Source organism: Ailuropoda melanoleuca, chromosome 8, assembly GCF_002007445.2.
Source record: "Ailuropoda melanoleuca isolate Jingjing chromosome 8, ASM200744v2, whole genome shotgun sequence".
Taxonomy (NCBI): Eukaryota; Metazoa; Chordata; class Mammalia; order Carnivora; family Ursidae; genus Ailuropoda; species Ailuropoda melanoleuca.
The window spans coordinates 104,521,924-104,540,443 of record NC_048225.1 but is presented as its reverse complement, the minus strand read 5'-3'; the positions used below and the strand labels follow the sequence as shown (position 1 = coordinate 104,540,443).

The 18,520-nt window shown below is 55.1% G+C and overlaps 1 protein-coding gene across 1 annotated transcript in view; it reads left to right on the top strand.

The window, feature by feature from the left end:
- Positions 1–555: 555 nt before the first annotated feature.
- Positions 556–18,520, top strand: part of NUAK2 (NUAK family kinase 2) — a 27,604-nt gene continuing 9,639 nt past the window's right edge. The window contains 8 exon segments of the mRNA XM_034667122.1: positions 556–951; positions 10,378–10,498; positions 13,160–13,311; positions 13,656–13,721; positions 15,659–15,778; positions 16,345–16,477; positions 17,134–17,453; positions 17,455–18,520. Coding sequence (XP_034523013.1) covers positions 706–951; positions 10,378–10,498; positions 13,160–13,311; positions 13,656–13,721; positions 15,659–15,778; positions 16,345–16,477; positions 17,134–17,453; positions 17,455–18,520 — 2,224 coding nt within the window. The 5' untranslated portion in view covers positions 556–705.

Here is an 18,520-nt window from a genome sequence, read left to right as displayed (position 1 = left end):
TGCTCTAACTGTAGACAGGTGAACTCAGAGCCCTGAAACAGCTCTCCACTAGCCCTCCCACTTCGCTGGAGTCTGCCTCCATCCAACTCCATTCTTCCTTTCCCCTTTATGGTCTGAAAGAAGTGGTCAAATGACTTCATAGGTTTTGGTTTGAGAGTTGCAAATTAGTCAGGATAGAGAAATGATACTTCGGTGACCTCTAGTACTGTCAGATCGCCCCTCGATAACAGAGAACACAGTACACAGGGACAACAGGTGGCTCTAACCAGGACAGAGTGCCACTCAGAAGCAAGAGCAGTTCCAGGGCCTCTCAAAGGCCCAGACCCCAGTAGCATCAACCAGCCAAGGAGCCTCCTCTGGTGTCTCCTATTCCCCGAAGCCTGTCCCTTTGGGGCCCAGTGGGCGGGGCTTCTTTGACACCTTTGCCAGACTCGGCCAGGGGAGGAGTCGGGCCCGGAGGCCCGGGCGAGCCAATGACGACGGCCCTGGTTGCGTACAGCCGGCGAGCAGGCCAATGGGCGCGGGGCGGGGGCGTGGCCAGGGCATCGGGCTCGGAGCGTTTATAACAACTTGGAACGCGGCGACTAGCCGCGCGCTGTTGTGCGGCTGCGGGCTCCCCGCCCCGGGTGCGGGTCTTGTACCCCGGGCTCTAGCTGTCCCCGCGCAGCCGGCTTCCCCTCCACCCTCGCTCGCCTCCTGCCCGCCATGGAGCCGTCGGCTTTCCCCCGGCGCCCCGGCCCGGCTCCCTCTAGCGCCCCCGCCCTGACCGCCGAGCTCGCCCGGCCCCTGACCGACGGGCTCATCAAGTCTCCCAAGCCCCAGATGAAGAAGCAGGCGGTGAAGCGGCACCACCACAAGCACAACCTGCGCCACCGCTACGAGTTCCTCGAGACCCTGGGCAAGGGCACCTACGGGAAGGTGAAGAAGGCGCGGGAGAGCTCGGGGCGCTTGGTAAGTGCGACTCCCTCCCGCGGCGAGGGCCGGGCGCGGGGCTTGGCCGTTGACGGTGAGGGATGCAGGCTGGGCCGGGAGCTAGAGCCCTCTTTGGTGGAGTGGCTAACCTTCAGTCTTTGCGCGCGCGCGTGCGTGTGTGTGGTGCCAACCGGGGGTGAGGCGTGCATTGGACCTGAGAACCCCAACACTAGCCCTCATATGATGACGACCCGGTTAGTGAAGCCGACGGCTGGTCCAGAGTGCACAGAAGATGCATAGTGTCCTCTCTTGAGATGAGAAGACTCCCTACAGAAGATGAGCCTTAAACGTTGAGTTTTGCTTGGAGCATAGTAACCAAAAGAGTGTAACGCGAAGAGGAGGTAGAAGGTGCCTGATCTTAGTATGAGTTTAGTGAATGAGTGTGTGCTTGGATGAATATGTGAGGTCCAGTTCCTCAACTCAGTTCTTACAATCTGGCAGCCCAGCCTACTCTGGGGGTCTGCGCTGGGATGGGGTGGGGTGGAGGTGGGCTTGACACTTAGGTCCTTCCCAGTTCTAAAACTGCCTCCAAGTTTCATTAGGATGGATTTTTTATTCTGGGAAATGTGAAACCAGGCTCTGGCGCAATGTCTACTGTGTCCCAAGATACCTTTGGGTTTGGGCCTTTTCAGAAAAATGTCCAGTTAATGTGGGGAGGGGGATGTAGGTAGTAGTAGTGATAGTAGTGATAATCTGTGAGACCTTGAGCAATTTATTTTATCTCTATACTAAGTTTCCCCTTCTGCAAAACTGAAAACAAAACAAAACAAAGAAACCCACAGCCTCCCTCCCCAAGCTGCTGTGAGGATTGAAGGAGCCACAAATGTGAATTTAAATTGATCCTGATACACAGAAGCTGCAGTGAGAACCGATATTTATATCTGGAAAGGCAAATCCTGGAAGGGTAGCAAGTTTGCCAAAAGTCAGTTAACAAACATGTGTTTCATGTTCATAGGAATCACCGGGGGGGGGGTGATTTTGAAATACTTTTGAAATACTTATTCTCTCGTTCCATATCCAGAGGATTTTATTCCAAAGGTCTAGGATGGGGCCAGATAGCCTGCATTTTTAAAAAATTTTATTTATTTATTTGACAGAGAGTGGGAGAGTACAAGCAGGCGGAGGGCGAGAAGGAGAAGCAGGGAGCCTGATGCGGGTCTCGATCCCAGGGCCCTGGGATCATGACCTGAGCCAAAGGCAGACGCTTCACTGACTGTGCCACCCAGGCGCCTCCTGATAACCTGTATTTTATCAAGCTTTTTAGGGCAGGTGGTCTAGGGACTGTTTTGTAAAATTCCGTCGGGTGCTGGTTATGAGACCAGTGTGTGTATTTGTGCGTATCCGTGGTTTACCCTATGGGCTGCGGGAGCCGTCGCCTCCCCAGATTGTTTGCTTTCGCAGTCAGTAACTGGTTTGAAATTCAAGAAGTCATTTCATTGGTGAAGGAAAGTGGATGCTGGAGAAAGGGAGTGGATTATGGCCTCATCAATAGGGCCGAGTATGTTTTTCCTGCTAAGGCCTGGCACGGTCCCCGGTTGCCTGCTGCCAGGTTACAGCTATTGGGCAATCATGTACTTCCTGGCTTTCCTTTCTTTCTCTTTCTCTAAAGTGTGAGGGCCCAGTGAGGCTCTAGGCTTGAGCCCCCTGGGCTCAGGCTTTGTCAGGGGCTTAGCTGCAAAACACCATGTGCCTCTTGTTGGAGGACAGACTGGGTTGGGGGACTGGGGTGGCCCAGAAACTGGGAAACTGAGATTGAAGTTGAGATCCCATCAGACTCTCCGCCTGGATCACTCTGTGTGTGTGTGTGTGTGTGTGTGTGTGTGTGTGTGTGTGTGTGTGTGAGAGAGAGAGAGAGAGAGAGAGAGAGAGAGATCTCGTTGATTCTGGAATGAGATAAACCAGCTTTCGGTTTTCAAACCTCAGTGGCTGTAGGCAGGGATTCCAGCTCTTATTACATCAGAAAAGAGAGAATTCAGAAGGTACTCCCCGGCCTTCTGCCTCTTGCTGTGTGCAGGGAGCTAAGGTCAGTAGGCACGGGGCCACCCTGATCCACAGACCACTCTGTATTTCTGCTGGAAACTTGTGCAGGGTCTCTGTCCTGCTTGGAGAGGAGCTGCCTGCGGGGCTAATGGTTTCTCCGTTCTGGAGAGGACTCCTCTTCCTCACCCCACCCCCACTCCTGCCTCTTCACTGTCCTCCCTTAAGAGAGGTTGACCTGGTGCCTCCGATCTTCTGTGAGGGAGAGGGACATGAAAATGGCCCATGACATCCCTCAAAATGAACGGAGGTTGTTGGTGGGGGCTAGATTCAGAGGAAAGCCTGGTGGGTGACTCCCATCCCAATATTCTCTCTACCTTTCCTGCATATTTCCCTTTCCCAGCCTGCCTAGATGAGATTATCAGGGGCCAGATGGGACTGTCCGAAGGGAGGGGCGAGTGGGCAGGACTAATGGCTACTCCAGGAGGGCATCAAAGGACAAACAAATATTTGGTCTGGATCTTCTCCTCTCCGAGGACATTCCTGGTGTCCAAATGACATTTCCTCCTGTGACTCTCCCAGCTCCCCTGACTGCCCCTCCCCCCAAAAGAAAAACACCTGCTGGGGTCCCTGGAATGGTAGAATCCACCAAAGCCTTTGGGATGATCTGTATGGCTGTCTTCTCTGCGAGGGGAGTCCAAGTGCATCTTGGGACAGGGATGCTTCTGTGGCTTGTAGTTGTTGGACTGCTGCATGGGATGTTAAAACATTGGAAAGTGACCAAGATGGTCTGATCCCTTCATTAACAGATGGGGAAACCGAGGCCCGGAGAGAGGATGGGACTTGTCGTGTGGCTGGTTAGTGTCATGTCTGCAACGCAGGCTCCTGACTTGACCACCCCAGGCCATGGGTGACCAATACTGAGTCTTGGTCTTGAGCTGAGCCTGGGCTTGCCTCTGTGTGCTTTGTCATTCCAACAGTGAGCACAAGCTGCCTTTCCCAGGGCTCCAGGCAGTGCTGAGGGTGGGAAGAATCACTGGGAACAAACTCCCACCCCCACACATGCTGACGATGTTGAGGGATCCTGGATGAGTGAACTACATGACATTCCTGGTTCTGACCTCGTCAGGAAGGCTGTGTAGCTCAGAGTCAGACCGTGGGGTTCCAGCTCTGTGACCTCTGTGCATCTCCGTTTCCTCCTCTCAGTGAAGGAATCGGACCAGAGGGTGGGCCTTATAATAATTCCTACCTCGTGGGGTTCTGAGAGGATGACATATGGTCGTGTTGGTAAAGGGCTCTGCACAGGAGCCGACACACACCGTGATATTATCCCAACAAGGCTGGCTTTGACTCTTGGCCCACCCCTCTCCTGGGGTACCCCATCCTGGCTCTGTGCTGCCCTGAGCAAGAGACAGGGTTGGGCCGCGCTTCCCTAACGAAAACCACTTTGCTCTTTGCTTTTTTTTTTTTTTAATGATTTTTTTTTATTATATTATGTTAATCACCATACAGTACATCCCCGGATTCCGATGTAAAGTTTGATGCTTCATTAGTTGCGTATAACACCCAGTGCACCATGCAATACGTGCCCTCCTTACTACCCATCACCAGTCTATCCCATTCCCCCACCCCCTCCCCTTGCTCTTTGCTTTGTTCAAAGTCCTAGTCTCTCCTTCGGCCCCTGCTCCAGAGAAGGGCTCTGCCTGGCCAGCCGCCAAAGGCCTCTTCTGCATGACGCTGCCCTCCCAGCCCCGACTACACCTGCCTGCTCAGCAGCCGGGAGGGAGGCTCCGGCTGCAGGCGACTCTTGTCCTTGGGCTGTGGCCAAACCACACAAGAGGGCTGGGCAGGGAAGCTCCTTGCCCGGCAACCTGGCGGAGCAGGCAGGAGGGTGGTGAGGAGGGGGCGGGCACAGCATGGGGTTTAGGGGAGGTAGCTCAGGCTCCCCTCATTCCTGGAGCCCATTCCTGCTCCCTGCCTGGGTCTCTGGCAGGCTTGGTGGGATGGTGAGCTACCCCCAGACCCATTCCCACTCTGCCCAGGCTAGCCCAGGCCAGCCGAACCTCTCCTCCGTTATCTAAATGGGTCATCCTCCAGCTCCTTGCCCCGCCTCCCAGATGGCAGCTGCTCCGTGAAAGGCCAGAGAGGAGTCAAGGATCTTGGCTCCAACTCGTGGCGATAGCTATGACCGGAGATGCCCAGCTTGCACCCTGTCTCCGGGCACCTGAAACCAGCGCTGCTAGATCGCCTTTTTCTAAGACCTTTCTGCCATCCTCTCCGGAGTCCAGATTATTCCTGATCTGAGTTCCTGCAGGGGAGGAAGCATCTAACCAATTGAGCCCCCAACAGTCATTTCCCAGGGGTGTTTGTGGATCTCTAAGTGGAACGGGGTGCCTGGTGGTACTGCATAGCTTGGCCCAAGGTAGGGGGTGAGGTCTTCCCTTCTCCAAGAGTGGGAGGCAGGGAGCCCAAGGCAGGGCAAGGCCCCTGCAAGGAACTTTTGTCTTCTGAGATGGCAGCTTCTGCAGGCCATACCCTTCCATCTTGGTTCTGCCTTGGTGTGTCAGGGAACCTTGGAAGTCAGTGTACATTTCTGGACTTCAGTGTTCGCCATTTGCAAAAGGAGATGGGGCATTAGTCCTGCTGTCTTTGCAAAATGGGCCAGTGTCTATAGGACTTTTGCCCAGGCAGGTTCACATGCACATAGCACAGGGCCTCCGAACAAGCCCATTCCAACCATCTTTGGCCAGTCCCTTCCTGGCAGAGTAGTCAGTGACCCACTTCTGAAGAAGCTCAGCAGAAAATGCTAGAGTTTGGAAGGGGGCTTAAAGGTCCTGATGTACAAATTCATGAATGGTTCCTTTCTTTTTGGCCTTTGTACAAACCTTTCTCTCTGCCTATATGCCCCTCCCCAGCCTACCCCCTTTGGCTTGGCAAACCCCACTTCATCCTTCAAGACCTAAGATGAAGTTTTCTCCCAGAGGTGGTTTTCCCTGCTCCCCCCAGGCCAAGAAAACTCTCATCAGCAGTCCTGGAGCCCCTGGGCAGGCAGGGACTGCAACTGTCCTGTTCATTACGGTAGATTTCATTGCCATTCCTCCCCCTGGACTGAGGGCCTTGGTGCAGGGACTATTCGTTTTCTGTCTAAATCTCCAACACCTAGCATAGCACCGGGCACACAGTAGGTGTTCAGCAGATATTTTAAGAATAAATGCCCTTTCATTTTTCAGATGAGGACTTTAAAACTAGCCACACCAGTTAACCAGATTATTTAAGTGGCTTGTCTTGAGTTGCATGGTTCCATAGGGACAAATAAGAATCAGATACCTAGACTCTTGACCCCCACTCCATTGACCTGGCATTCACACTTCTATTATCACATAATTATTGTGCCTGCGGGTCCTGCCCCACTGAGTAGGGTGGCCATATAACATATCACCTAAACTCGGGTGCTTTTACTTTGGAGAGTAAAAGGCGTTCTATTTTTTTTTAATTAGGGTGAGCTTTCCTATTTTTTTGAAAGATTTTATTTATTTGGAGATAAAGAGAGAGCGAGAGAGTGCAAGAGTAGGAGGAGGGGCAGAGGGAGAGGGAGAGAGAATCTCAGGCAGAATCTCTGGTGAGCACAGAGCCCGAGGTGAGGCTCGATCTCACAACCCAGAGATCATGAACTGAGCCAAAATCAAGAGTTGGACACTTAACCAACTGAGCCACTCAGGCGCCCTAAAAAGGGCTCTGTTAATAATTCTATCAGAATGAACCAGGATTGTCTCCAGGCAGGTGGCCTTCCTACCTCTGGGAGATCCATTCAGCAGTTGTTCTCCTCCTTGGCTCTAGTGAGTGTATTTTAATTCTAGAGGATGGTTGCTCCACTAACTAGCGTATGAGAACAAAGGTCCTTCAAATTAGTCCTGTAACTGAGGTTGGCTCTCCACCCAAACCTCGGAAGAAGGGCTGAAAATCTTATCTGGGTGTCCATCCTATCAGTCAGGGGGTCAGCCCAGCAGCTTAGCAATAACTACTTACTTGTGGTTTGTGTTGACCAGCAAACAGTTGTTGAATGCTTTCTGTAGGCGGAGCGCCTTCTACGCCTGAGCTGTTTCTGTATCTCCTTTACTATGACAGACTAGCCAGCAGATGGCGAGGGGCCTGTCCTGTGGGGCAGGAATAGGTTGGGGAGCAGGGGCCCAGCCCCCCCAGGGCAGTGAGACATCGTTCTTGTATGTCTGCTTGGAGACTAGTGGAGGCCTGATGACATAACTTGTTTCCTTCATAGGAAGTGCCAGCCAACTGTGGTCTCCTGGGACCTAGTGTGGATAACCTGAGGTGGGGAGGATGTCGGGGCGGGTGAGGGCCCTTGACCTAGCCCCCTGAGGCCAGAACGTGAGCTAGCAGGAAGATGGAACCATTCACGGAGGATTAACAATCCTGACTGGAATCACAGGCTTCCAGAGTTGAAAGAAATGGACCCCGGGTTCAACATCTATACTCTCTACTGACCCAGGGACTCGTAGCTCCGCTCAGACCCTCTTTTTTGGAACCTCATCTCTTTCGGGCCTTGTCTTTGTGAGACCTCTCTCCCTAAGCCTGTGACAACTCGTTTCCTTGCTGTATAGGTTTGTGTGGACACAGCGGCAATATGCCAGGTTTTTGCATATATGTGCATCTTAAGCTCTCAACTCTTTCTGTGTCACTATCTAGATATGTGATTTATATATGATTTTTTTAATACCTATTCACACAATGTTTATGGCCCTTTATCTGAAGAGCTCATAGGACTTTATCTATTGTCTGATTTTTAAAAACAAAGAGTTTTAGAAAAGAACGAATCCATGAAAGCTCCCCCTCTGGGAGAGAAAGGGGTCTGGAGAGCGGTTGATGCTGCAAGTTGAATCTCCCTCATTGGGGGATCCCATCCCCCCCCACCCCCCTGTCCAATTCTAAGCCAGGATTTTTCTGCTTAGCTCATCAGGGTGGTTTGGGTCCATGAAGAAAGGCCCTGAGGGGCAGCCCCAGCCCGCCCCAGCCCCTGCAGCTGCAGCGGGGGCCTCTCCAGCATCTTGGAGAGGAGGCTCCATGGTGACAGGTCCCTCCTGCGGCCATTGTCCTCTCTGCCCTGCTCCGGGAGGGCACAAGAGCTGGGCCTCCCTCTTTCAAGGATGCAGCTCCGGGGGAGGAGCGGGGCGGAGGGCACGCCATCCCTGGCCCGTTGCCGGGGTGACCGGGCCCGGCCATTGTGCGCAGCTCCCCTTATGGGATTAAGGCTGTTCCGCATTCTTGTCCGATGGGGAGCGCGGGCCTGCGTGGCCGCTGTCCCTGCCAGCAGGAAGCCATTGTCTGCCTCCAGAGCCCTGTGAAAGGGTGGATTAGAGGCCCCGCCCCTGGAGCTGTGCTTACTTTTTTTTCCCATCTCCTTTTGAACCTTGAGGGGAGGCAAACCCTCCTGGGACGTTGAATGCAGAGCAGTTTCCCTCAGTCTGCGCCTTCAGATTTGGTCCCAACGGGTCCGCCTCCCCTGAAGAGGAAGTCTTGGATTTACCATTCGTGTCCTTGGACAGGACTGGTCAGGAACTGATGGGCCCTGTGGCACCCCACCCGCCCCCCGCCCAGCACCTCAGGGGGCTCCCACCCCCTGCACTTGTAGGGCTGGTCCCGGCATCAGACGGGAAAGCACCTCACACGGCTTCCCTCAGCCTGTTGTTGCACAGAAAAGGCAACCGAGGCTGTGAGAGAAGGTGGGACTGGCTCCTGGGGACAGCAGAAGATGACCCAGGTCTGCTGACTCTCCCCCAGGCCGTGTCTTCTGCACACGCAGGGTCCTTGTCACTCTCCTCTTTCTGCCCCCATGGTTGCTCAGGGGGTCGAGGCAGAGAAAGCAGAGGCTCCTCAGGCTCTGAGAGTTTTCTGCTTATTGGCCTGGCATCTTGGCACCGTCTCTCATTTCCCGTTGCCTCACCCTACCTACTTCCTGAACCCCCTGCGCTTACCAGCCCCCCTCCCCGGGCTAGATCCTTATATGGTATTTTCACCTTTGCAGAGGAGACAGCAAAGCCCAGGGGACTCGCACTTCCCTGTCTGGTTGTTTGTTTGTTGCTAGGAGAGGGACATTCCGGGGCGCCTGGGTGGCTCAGTCGTTAAGCGTCTGCCTTCGGCTCAGGGCGTGATCCCGGCGTTATGGGATCGAGCCCCACGTCAGGCTCCTCCGCTATGAGCCTGCTTCTTCCTCTCCCACTCCCCCTGCTTGTGTTCCCTCTCTCGCTGGCTGTCTCTATCTCTGTCAAATAAATAAATAAAAAAAAAAAAAAAAAAAAAAAAAAAAAAAAAAAAAAAGGAGAGGGACATTCCTTACCTAGACCTAAGGGACTGGTGTGGGTTTTTTCATCATTTTTTTTGTGGTTAAAAATATATATAACATATAATTTACCATTTTAACCATTTTAAAGCTACGATTCGGTGACCTCTTACGTACCTTCACAATGTCATGAAAACAGCTGCACTACCTATTTCCAAGATCTTTTCGTCACCCCACACAGAAGCTCTGCTGTCTGTCCCATGCATTTGCCTATGCTGGTTACCTCCTATCCAGCCAATGGACAGGCGCCCCTGGGGGCTCAGTCAGTGAGGCTTCTGCCTTCCCCTCACATCATGATCCCAGGGGCGTCCTGCTCAGCGGAGAGTCGGCTTCTCCCTCTGCCCCTCCCCCTGCTTGTGCTCCCTCTCCCTCCATCTCATCTCATGCTCTCTCTCTCTCTCACGCTCTCTCTCTCTCAAATAAATAAATAAAATCTTCAGGGAAAAAAAGGAGAACCGTCCATCTGTACTTTTATGTCTGGCTTCTTTCACTTAGCATAATGTTTTCAAAGTTCATTCCTGTTTGTGCCGGTTACTCACTGTACGACCTTGAGCAGGTCATTTAACCTCTCCGCGTGCCAGTTTTCTCACCTATCCATGAGGACGATGAAACTTTCTGTGCCTGCCTCTCAGGGTGGCTGGGAGGGCCGATGCGTAGTAATAATGCGACAGAGGCTCGTTCAGCGCCTCCTGTGTGCCCGGCACTGTGTGTGGCGTCAGGCATCCAGTGCCGAGAAAAACCAGGCCAACCCTTGTCCTCGTGGTGTCATACGGTAAGTTTGCTTTGTAAGTCATAAAGCACTGGCCTTACAATGCAGGTTGTACCTTCCTTATTCATCTGAATTAGGTCACTGGCCCCTACTCCTTCCTGCAGTGTGGCCTGTGCCAAACCCAGAGAAGGAGCTCTCCAGCCTCTCGGTCACCTACCCGGGGGCCGGACGGCATGGCTTCTCTGGTGCAGGCTGTGGACTTCACAGCGGCTGTAGGCGGCCAGGCTCAGAGCTCCCAGAGTATCCTCAGGGATGCCTGTACCTGCCAGAGCTTTCCCCTCAGTCTCCTTGCATTCTCTGTTCCCAGGTGGCCATCAAGTCAATCCGGAAAGACAAAATCAAAGACGAGCAAGACCTGATGCACATTCGACGAGAGATTGAGATCATGTCGTCACTCAACCATCCCCACATCATTGCCATCCACGAAGGTACGGAGGCAGGGCATTTGAATCTGCGTGCGTGCGTGCGTGCGTGTGTAGGAGCAGTCAGAACGGACAACACCGAGAAGTGAAAAAGACACAGGCTGTGGAGTTGGACAAAGGGTGGATTTGAAACCCAGCTGTAAGACTTTGGGCAACTAATTTAATTAGGCCCTGGGTAGGCCTCAGTTCCTCGTTTGTAAAACGGGACAATCCCAGCTATATCCCCGGGTAGTTGCAAAGTTCAAATGAAATGTCACTGAGTATTCAGCTCATGGGAGGAACTCAACAGACTGTAGGCTTTTTTGTTGTTATTGTTAGGTTTTCCATAATGAAACACTACCACCCCAACCCAGTGAGATCCTTAGCATTCTCGGGGAGGCTGGGACACACATAGACCTGTACCTGTCTCAGGGGCGTGGAGGTCAATTTTTGCCCGTCCCAAGAGCCAGGCCTCCTACAGTCGGATCCAGACTCTGAATCATTCCCGCCATGGGGCTGGCTCCCACCTTTCCTCATCTTTCTTAGGCTCCTCTTGCTCTGACATCAGTGTTGGCTTTCCACTCCATCTGCCCTGTTCCCTGTGACCCAGACAACAAAGTGGGCAAAAGAGGGTGACGAGGAAAAGAGGGGGAGCGTGCTCCCACACACGCCTGTCTGCTTCCAGCCTTTACATAATATCAATTAGATGGGAAACCAGGAGTAGCAGCAGCAGCAGGAGGGAGGGGAGGAGGCTTGTGGCTTTGCCCTCTGTCTGAATACTCCTGGTAGGGGAGTAAGAGCGAAGTCTTTCTTGGGTTCTGTCCATGGGAAGACTAGGAGCAGAGCCACTGACATGGCCCTGTGGCCTGAGCTCCGCAAGGAGCCCAGGCAAGTGGCTGAGAAGGCTAATTGTGGCTTTCTGTATTTCCCCCAGGGAAGAGTGGGTAGATGACAGAGCATTGGTTCAGCCAGTCTGAGCTTGGTAATTGGCAGAGAGCGTGAATTCTCCCCCACACCCCTACCTCAAGCTACATCTGCGAACTGAGTCTTGAAGCTTAGGCTGTAGACTCCCCTGCCCCTCAGATTCCACAACTGTAGGCAGGGGTGTCACAGTTACTGTGTGACAGGCAGCACCCCTCCCCGTCCATGGCCAGCCTGCCACAGTCTTGAGGAGAGACGGACTGGGGGTGGGGGGGCTCCAGTTTTAGGAACCTAGCAGCTCTCCAGAATGTACCCTGGCTGGCTCTTGACCTCCAGTTTCATGGCACAAAGGTTGCCTGCACCCCTGAAGACATCTGGAGGACCACAGGAGTAGGGTCTCACCGGGGTGCCCCCCAGGAGACGGGACCACCATGCATCGGGACCACCATGCATCAGGACCACTTGCCCATGTGGGAGAGGAAAAGAACACAGTCCTCCTAGCCATGTATCCAACCGCCTGGCACGTGGGATTCCCGGGGGAGAAGCCTTCTCTTTCCGCACCTTCTCCCAGGCTAGACAGCAGTAGCTCTGGGGCTGGCTCAGCAAGCCAGACTCCTAGACACAGAGATGCAATGTCACAGACGTACAAGCTCGGACACACACCCAGCCAGTTTGATGAACCAGTCCTCCTCTACCTTTCCAGGCAGCTCGAGCCGGGACAAAGCCTGAGTGGCCCATGAGCTGGGCTGGGCTCATTGCCAGGAAGTCAAAGGTGCTGAGGGTGCTAGATCTCTGTCTCAGCTTTCCACGGTACTCTATGGTTTACAAACCACGTTCATGTACCTTTATCCCTCTTCAGATGCTTGAGGCAAAATCGTGACGGGCTTTATTTTTCAAGTGTGTGCACGCGGATGCTGATCATAAATGGAATAGTCGGCACCGTGTACTGACGGACCCTACGCCGGCTTGCTCCGCCAGCCCCCGAGCTATCGCTGACTTCTCCCGACATCTTCCCCAGCCCTGTGAGGTTACTATTATATCCCACTCTTCAGATGAGGAAATGGAGGCACGCTGGTTGAATAACTTCCCAAGCTCACCCCATTAGTAAGGGACGGGGCCAGGATTCAAACCCCAAACCTGAATTCTTACTGATGTATCTGGACAAGGTGTGCCCACCATCCCAAGGCACAAAGTACCAGATTCTGAACCAGAGGACATGACTTGTCATTCTCATCCATTGATGTTCCTGTCTTCCTGGGAATTTGCACGCTGGTTTTAAGAACCCTCAAAACCTGGGGCGCCTGGGCGGCTCAGTCAGTTAAGCGTCAGGCTCTTGATTTCAGTTCAGGTCATGATCTCAGGGGCGTGGGATCGAGTCCTGTGTCAGGCTCTGTGCTCAGCATGGAGTCTGCTTGTCCCTCTCCCTCTGCTCCTCCCCCTGCTCTCTCTCTCTCTCCCTCTCACTCAGATAGATAGATAGATAGATAGATAGATAGATAGATAGATAGGAAGAAAGAATACTCAAAACCCTGAACTTGCAAAGAGAGGGAAGATAAGCCAGTTCCCTTGGCCTCACCTCACGGCTCCTGGAAGATGACGGGAGCTTCTGAAGCCCTGTTCCTTCCCTTACTTGGCCCTGTCCCATCCCGTTGGCAGATATCCCTGCAGAAAGGTCCATCTGGTTTGGGGCCGGGGAGGAGTGTGTGACCCCCCGTGGGGAGCAGTGCGCTCTGGAGAGCCTGACATCCCCACCTTGCTGTGCCCCAGTGTTTGAGAACAGCAGCAAGATTGTCATTGTCATGGAGTATGCCAGCCGGGGTGACCTGTACGACTACATCAGCGAGCGGCAGCGGCTCAGCGAGCAGGACGCCCGCCACTTCTTCCGACAGATCGTCTCCGCCGTGCACTACTGCCACCAGGTGAGGACCCCCTGCCCGGCCCCACTCTGACAGGCAGTCCCTGGGGCTCTGGGACTGGTTTACGCCAGACAGAGTCCACAACCTGTCTAGGATCCCACAGGGAGACAGAAGCAGAGGCAAAACTTAATCTGGACTCTGGGGCCTGGGGATGTTGGCGTCTCTGGCTGTGGCTCCTAGGGGTGGAAGGGTCTGTGACACGTCGTACTGCGTTCCCACAAAATTCCCAGCCTACCCATGCTCCCCCAACTTGGCCCCCTTTGTGTTTACCTCGCTTTCCAGACTAGGCCTTCGTGTCCTCCTTCTTGGGGACCTCCCCCTGACCCCCTTTCCTCCCTCCCTTTCAGAATGGGGTTGTCCACCGGGATCTCAAGCTGGAGAACATCCTCTTAGATGCCAATGGAAATATTAAGGTGAGCCCCACTTCTGTGCTTCCCTCAGCTCCCTACCTCACCCCAGCCTTTCTGCCCTCTTTCCTCACCAGGCGTCTATCTCTAAGTGCTTAGGGGATTCTAGAAGCTCAGATTTAGATGTTGGTACCAGTAGGGAACTCAAACATTATCCATTCCAGTACCTCGTTTTATGGATGAAGACCTGAGGCTTCAAGATAAGGAGTGACTTACTCAAGGTCCCATGGCAAGGGAGTGGTTACATCTGGGCTAGAACCACGGTCTGCTGATTCCCCAGCCAGTGCTCTTGACGTAACAGGCTGATAGGAGCCTAGAGCTAGGATTAGCTTTTGCATGCAGGCTTGGGACTGGCAGGGAGAGAGAGCCATGGCCTGAGATCTCCCCACCTGCCTGCATGCACGCATGTGTGCATGTACACACACGCGCGTAAACACACACACACACACACACACACACACACACACACACATTAATCTGCTGCCATTCAGTAGCCCTTTGGCACTTTCCTCCAGAGACCAAGCACCCCAGCACCAGCTTTTTCCCTCCTGCAGCTCTGAATTCCCACGCCTAAGTAGTTAAGCTGAGATCTGAGAGGCACTGGTGGCATAAATTCAGGGCTGGAAGGGGGAAATGAAAAGGGCTGGCCCCTGCAGGTGCCTGCGGGGCTCTGACCCTGTACTAGGGCACTCCTCAGAATCTTCCTGAGCCCAACACACAGTCCCTTCCCTTCAGTGGCCCTTGAACCCATGCCCTGAAATACCCAGGCACTGAGTTTATTCCCCTTACCTGGCCAATTCCCGGAGCAGGTGGGGCTTTCTTTGATGCTAAGCAGGGGGAGGGGAGCCAGAGCTGGGAAGCTCACATAACCAGACAGGCATGAACTTTCCTGTCTAACCAATCATCTGCCTCTTTATGGGCTTCAAATGGTAACTGCTTGATAAGAGGCCAATAAAACCATAAATGAAGGAGCCAGAGTTTGAAAAACAGCCCTCCCCACCCTGGGCACACATGACGCTCTGCTGGGGGTGAAAAGGCAGGGAGCAGCAGGGCATTGGCCTCTGCTTCTATTTGAGGATAGTTGGGGGAAAGGGTCTCTCTGGGGAGTGAGAAGATGGGCTTGGGACCTCTCAAGCCCTTGGTATCAGATGGCTCAGGGAGTCCTGAAAGAAGATTCCTTCTTCTGGGCTCTAACAAGGGCCCTGATCTTTGTTCTGATTTCACCATTGCTTCTTAGCTATACTGGGGTGACCCCAGGTTCCTGCCACTGCATTCCTGCCCAGCTATGGGCAGAGATGAGCCCTTTGCTAGGAAAGGCTGGCCAACCCTTGCCTGGTAATCACTAATGGGGCTGCCTGGCTTCTGAGGGCCATGGTGTTGACATGAGAAGTCGATTCTCTGCCTACATCCGGTAGGCTCTTCCTGCAGTCACTAAATGTTGGTTGAGTCCCATCCATGGGTTACACCTGTGCTAAGAGCTGCAGGAGGGGTGGGGACAGAAGGAGGTGAGCAGGGGTACATGCTGACACAGTAACATAAGGAGGGAGACTGAAGAGCAGGGACCACCGCCAGCCACTGGAAACTGTGGGGCTTTGTGGGAAAAGGAGGTCTCAGGGGATGTGGGCTTGCCGGATCAGGAAGATGTTTATAGGCAGGAGAATGCATCCCTGGAGGGGGTCCAGTATGAGCAAAGGGGCCTGGGGAACAGGGAGCACCCTGGAGCCTCCACACACCTAGGCGTTCCTTGCTGACACAACCTCCTTGAGGTGCGCTCTTGCAGGGCCTGAGCTGTGTTATCCGTGCCACGTGGGGCAGGGGTCCTGGCACCCTTTCCTCCTGCGAGGGCCTGGGTTTCCCTGGGATCTGGAGAGGGGCGGGCTGAGAGCTGCAGAACAATCCAGGCCTTGGCATGACCCCCGCCTGTGTTTGACCCGCTCCTGCAGATTGCGGACTTCGGGCTCTCCAACCTCTACCACCAGGGCAAGTTCCTGCAGACGTTCTGCGGGAGCCCCCTGTACGCCTCGCCCGAGATCGTCAACGGGAAGCCCTACACGGGCCCAGAGGTGAGTGTCCGCTCTCCACCCGCAGCCTGCCTCCGCCACTCTAGATTTTCTGAGTGAGGTGGGCTGGCTTTCCAGTTCTTCCCCTCTTCAGAGCACAAAATGCCGCCCCCACCCGTCACACAAAAGTAGGGACTTGCCAGGTCCCAGCAGAAGCGGCAAAGCTGGGCCGAGAACCTAAGTCTGCTGACCCCCAGTCTGGTTTTGTGCCCCCTCACCTTCCTGGTTCCTGTTCTCTTTCCTGGCACCCGGCCATTTTCCCTGGAGAGGTGGGCTCTCTCACCACCACCCCAGCCTGCCCGGAGCGGATGACCTCACCACTGCTCCTCTTGGTGGCCGCCCCTCCTACAGGCAGACAATGGACAACACCTTTCCTCGTGAACTTCAGTCCCTCTTCAGCGTCACCCTGTTTGCTCCTGGGTCCTAAAGGGAGGTGGTCCTCAGATGCCCTAGCCCCCTGAGTTCTCCAGCGTGTACCCCTTTCTTCTCTGGTGTGACGGGACGCCCTCCAGCCTGTGACATTCAGGCATCCTTGCTAACCCTCTCTCTCTTTCTCTCCCCCTCCCTAGGTGGACAGCTGGTCCCTGGGTGTCCTTCTATACATCCTGGTGCATGGCACCATGCCCTTTGATGGGCAGGACCACAAGACACTGGTGAGACAGATCAGCCACGGCTCCTACCGGGAGCCGCCTAAACCCTCCGGTGAGTGAGAGATGCCGGTGTTGTCCTCCAGGCCCCATGTGTCCTTCCCTCATTCCTGAGGCGGGAACCAGCCAGGGACAGGGAGGTGAAGAGGCCCACCCCCCACCTGCTGTCCTCTGTCTCTGCCTCCAGGGTCTGTGAGTCCGAGAGGGAAGGGGCGTCCCTTCTCTCCGCTATGGGCATGCTGCTTCATACTTGGGAAGTGCTTCTGATGGCGTAACTGGGGTCCTCTTTGCTGCAGTCACCTCATTCCCAACTGCTCTAGGGCTCATCCTGAGAAGTCTCCTTGTCCTTCCACATCCCGTGGAGAAGGCGGGAAGGAGGGTGTGAGAACCTTGGTTTACTCTGGAGCACAGCCCCTCCCCTCATTTCCGGGGAGAAACACTAACATAGAGCGAGGCTAAAGAAGGGATCCTTGTCCTGAGGGGCCGAGGGCTGGAAGAAGAAATGGGCAGTCAATCCCAGAAAGCTGGAGGCTATGGGGAGCCGGCCGGGCTGTGGCATGTGCGGAGCCCAGGTGGGACTGGTCGCATCTGACACGGGGCTGTGCGGTCTTAGCGCACATTGGGGTGAACTGGTGACAGGGGCTGCAGGGTGCCCATTCTTGCGGCTGACAATCTGAAGCCCCCCCCCCCCGCCCGTCTTCTGTCTTCCAGATGCCTGTGGCCTGATCCGGTGGCTATTAATGGTGAACCCCACCCGCCGAGCCACCCTCGAGGATGTGGCCAGTCACTGGTGGGTCAACTGGGGCTATGCCACCCATGTGGGGGAGCGGGAGGCTCTGCAGGAGGAAGGGCACCCTGGCAGCAACTCTGGCCGCGCCTCCATGGCCGACTGGCTCCGGCGGTCCTCCCGCCCTCTCCTGGGGAACGGGGCCAAGGTCTGCAGCTTCTTCAAGCAGCACACGCCCGGAGGTGGGAGCGTCGCCCCAGGCCTGGAGCGCCAGCATTCGCTGAAGAAGTCCCGCAAAGAGAACCGACATGGCCCAGTCTCTCCAGGGCGACCTGGCGGACGACCCCTCCCTTCGCCCTGCCAGGGGCAACCTCAAGCTACCCAAGGGCATTCTCAAGAAGAAGGCACCGCCCTTGTTGGAAGGGGCCAGGGAAGACCCTGAGCCCAGCCCAGGCCCTGCGGACCCAGGACAGGCTGCCCCCCTGCTCCCCAAGAAGGGCATCCTCAAGAAGTCTCGGCAGCGGGAATCTGGCTACTACTCCTCTCCTGAACCCAGTGAGTCTGGGGAGCTCCTGGATGCAGGGGACGTGTTCGTGAGTGGAGACTCTGAGGAGCAGAAGCCCCCGCAAGCCCCAGGGCTGCCCCTGCATCGCAAAGGCATCCTCAAACACAATGGCAAGTTCTCCTGCACGGCCCTGGAGCGCACAGCCCCCACCACCTTCGGCTCCTTGGATGAACTGGCCTCCCCTCACCCCCTGGGCATCCTCAAACACAATGGCAAGTTCTCCTGCACGGCCCTGGAGCACACAGCCCCCACCACCTTCGGCTCCTTGGATGAACTGGCCTCCCCTCACCCCCTGGGCATCCTCAAACACAATGGCAAGTTCTCCTGCACGGCCCTGGAGCACACAGCCCCCACCACCTTCGGCTCCTTGGATGAACTGGCCTCCCCTCACCCCCTGGGCATCCTCAAACACAATGGCAAGTTCTCCTGCACGGCCCTGGAGCACACAGCCCCCACCACCTTCGGCTCCTTGGATGAACTGGCCTCCCCTCACCCCCTGGGCATCCTCAAACACAATGGCAAGTTCTCCTGCACGGCCCTGGAGCACACAGCCCCCACCACCTTCGGCTCCTTGGATGAACTGGCCTCCCCTCACCCCCTGGGCATCCTCAAACACAATGGCAAGTTCTCCTGCACGGCCCTGGAGCACACAGCCCCCACCACCTTCGGCTCCTTGGATGAACTGGCCTCCCCTCACCCCCTGGGCATCCTCAAACACAATGGCAAGTTCTCCTGCACGGCCCTGGAGCACACAGCCCCCACCACCTTCGGCTCCTTGGATGAACTGGCCTCCCCTCACCCCCTGG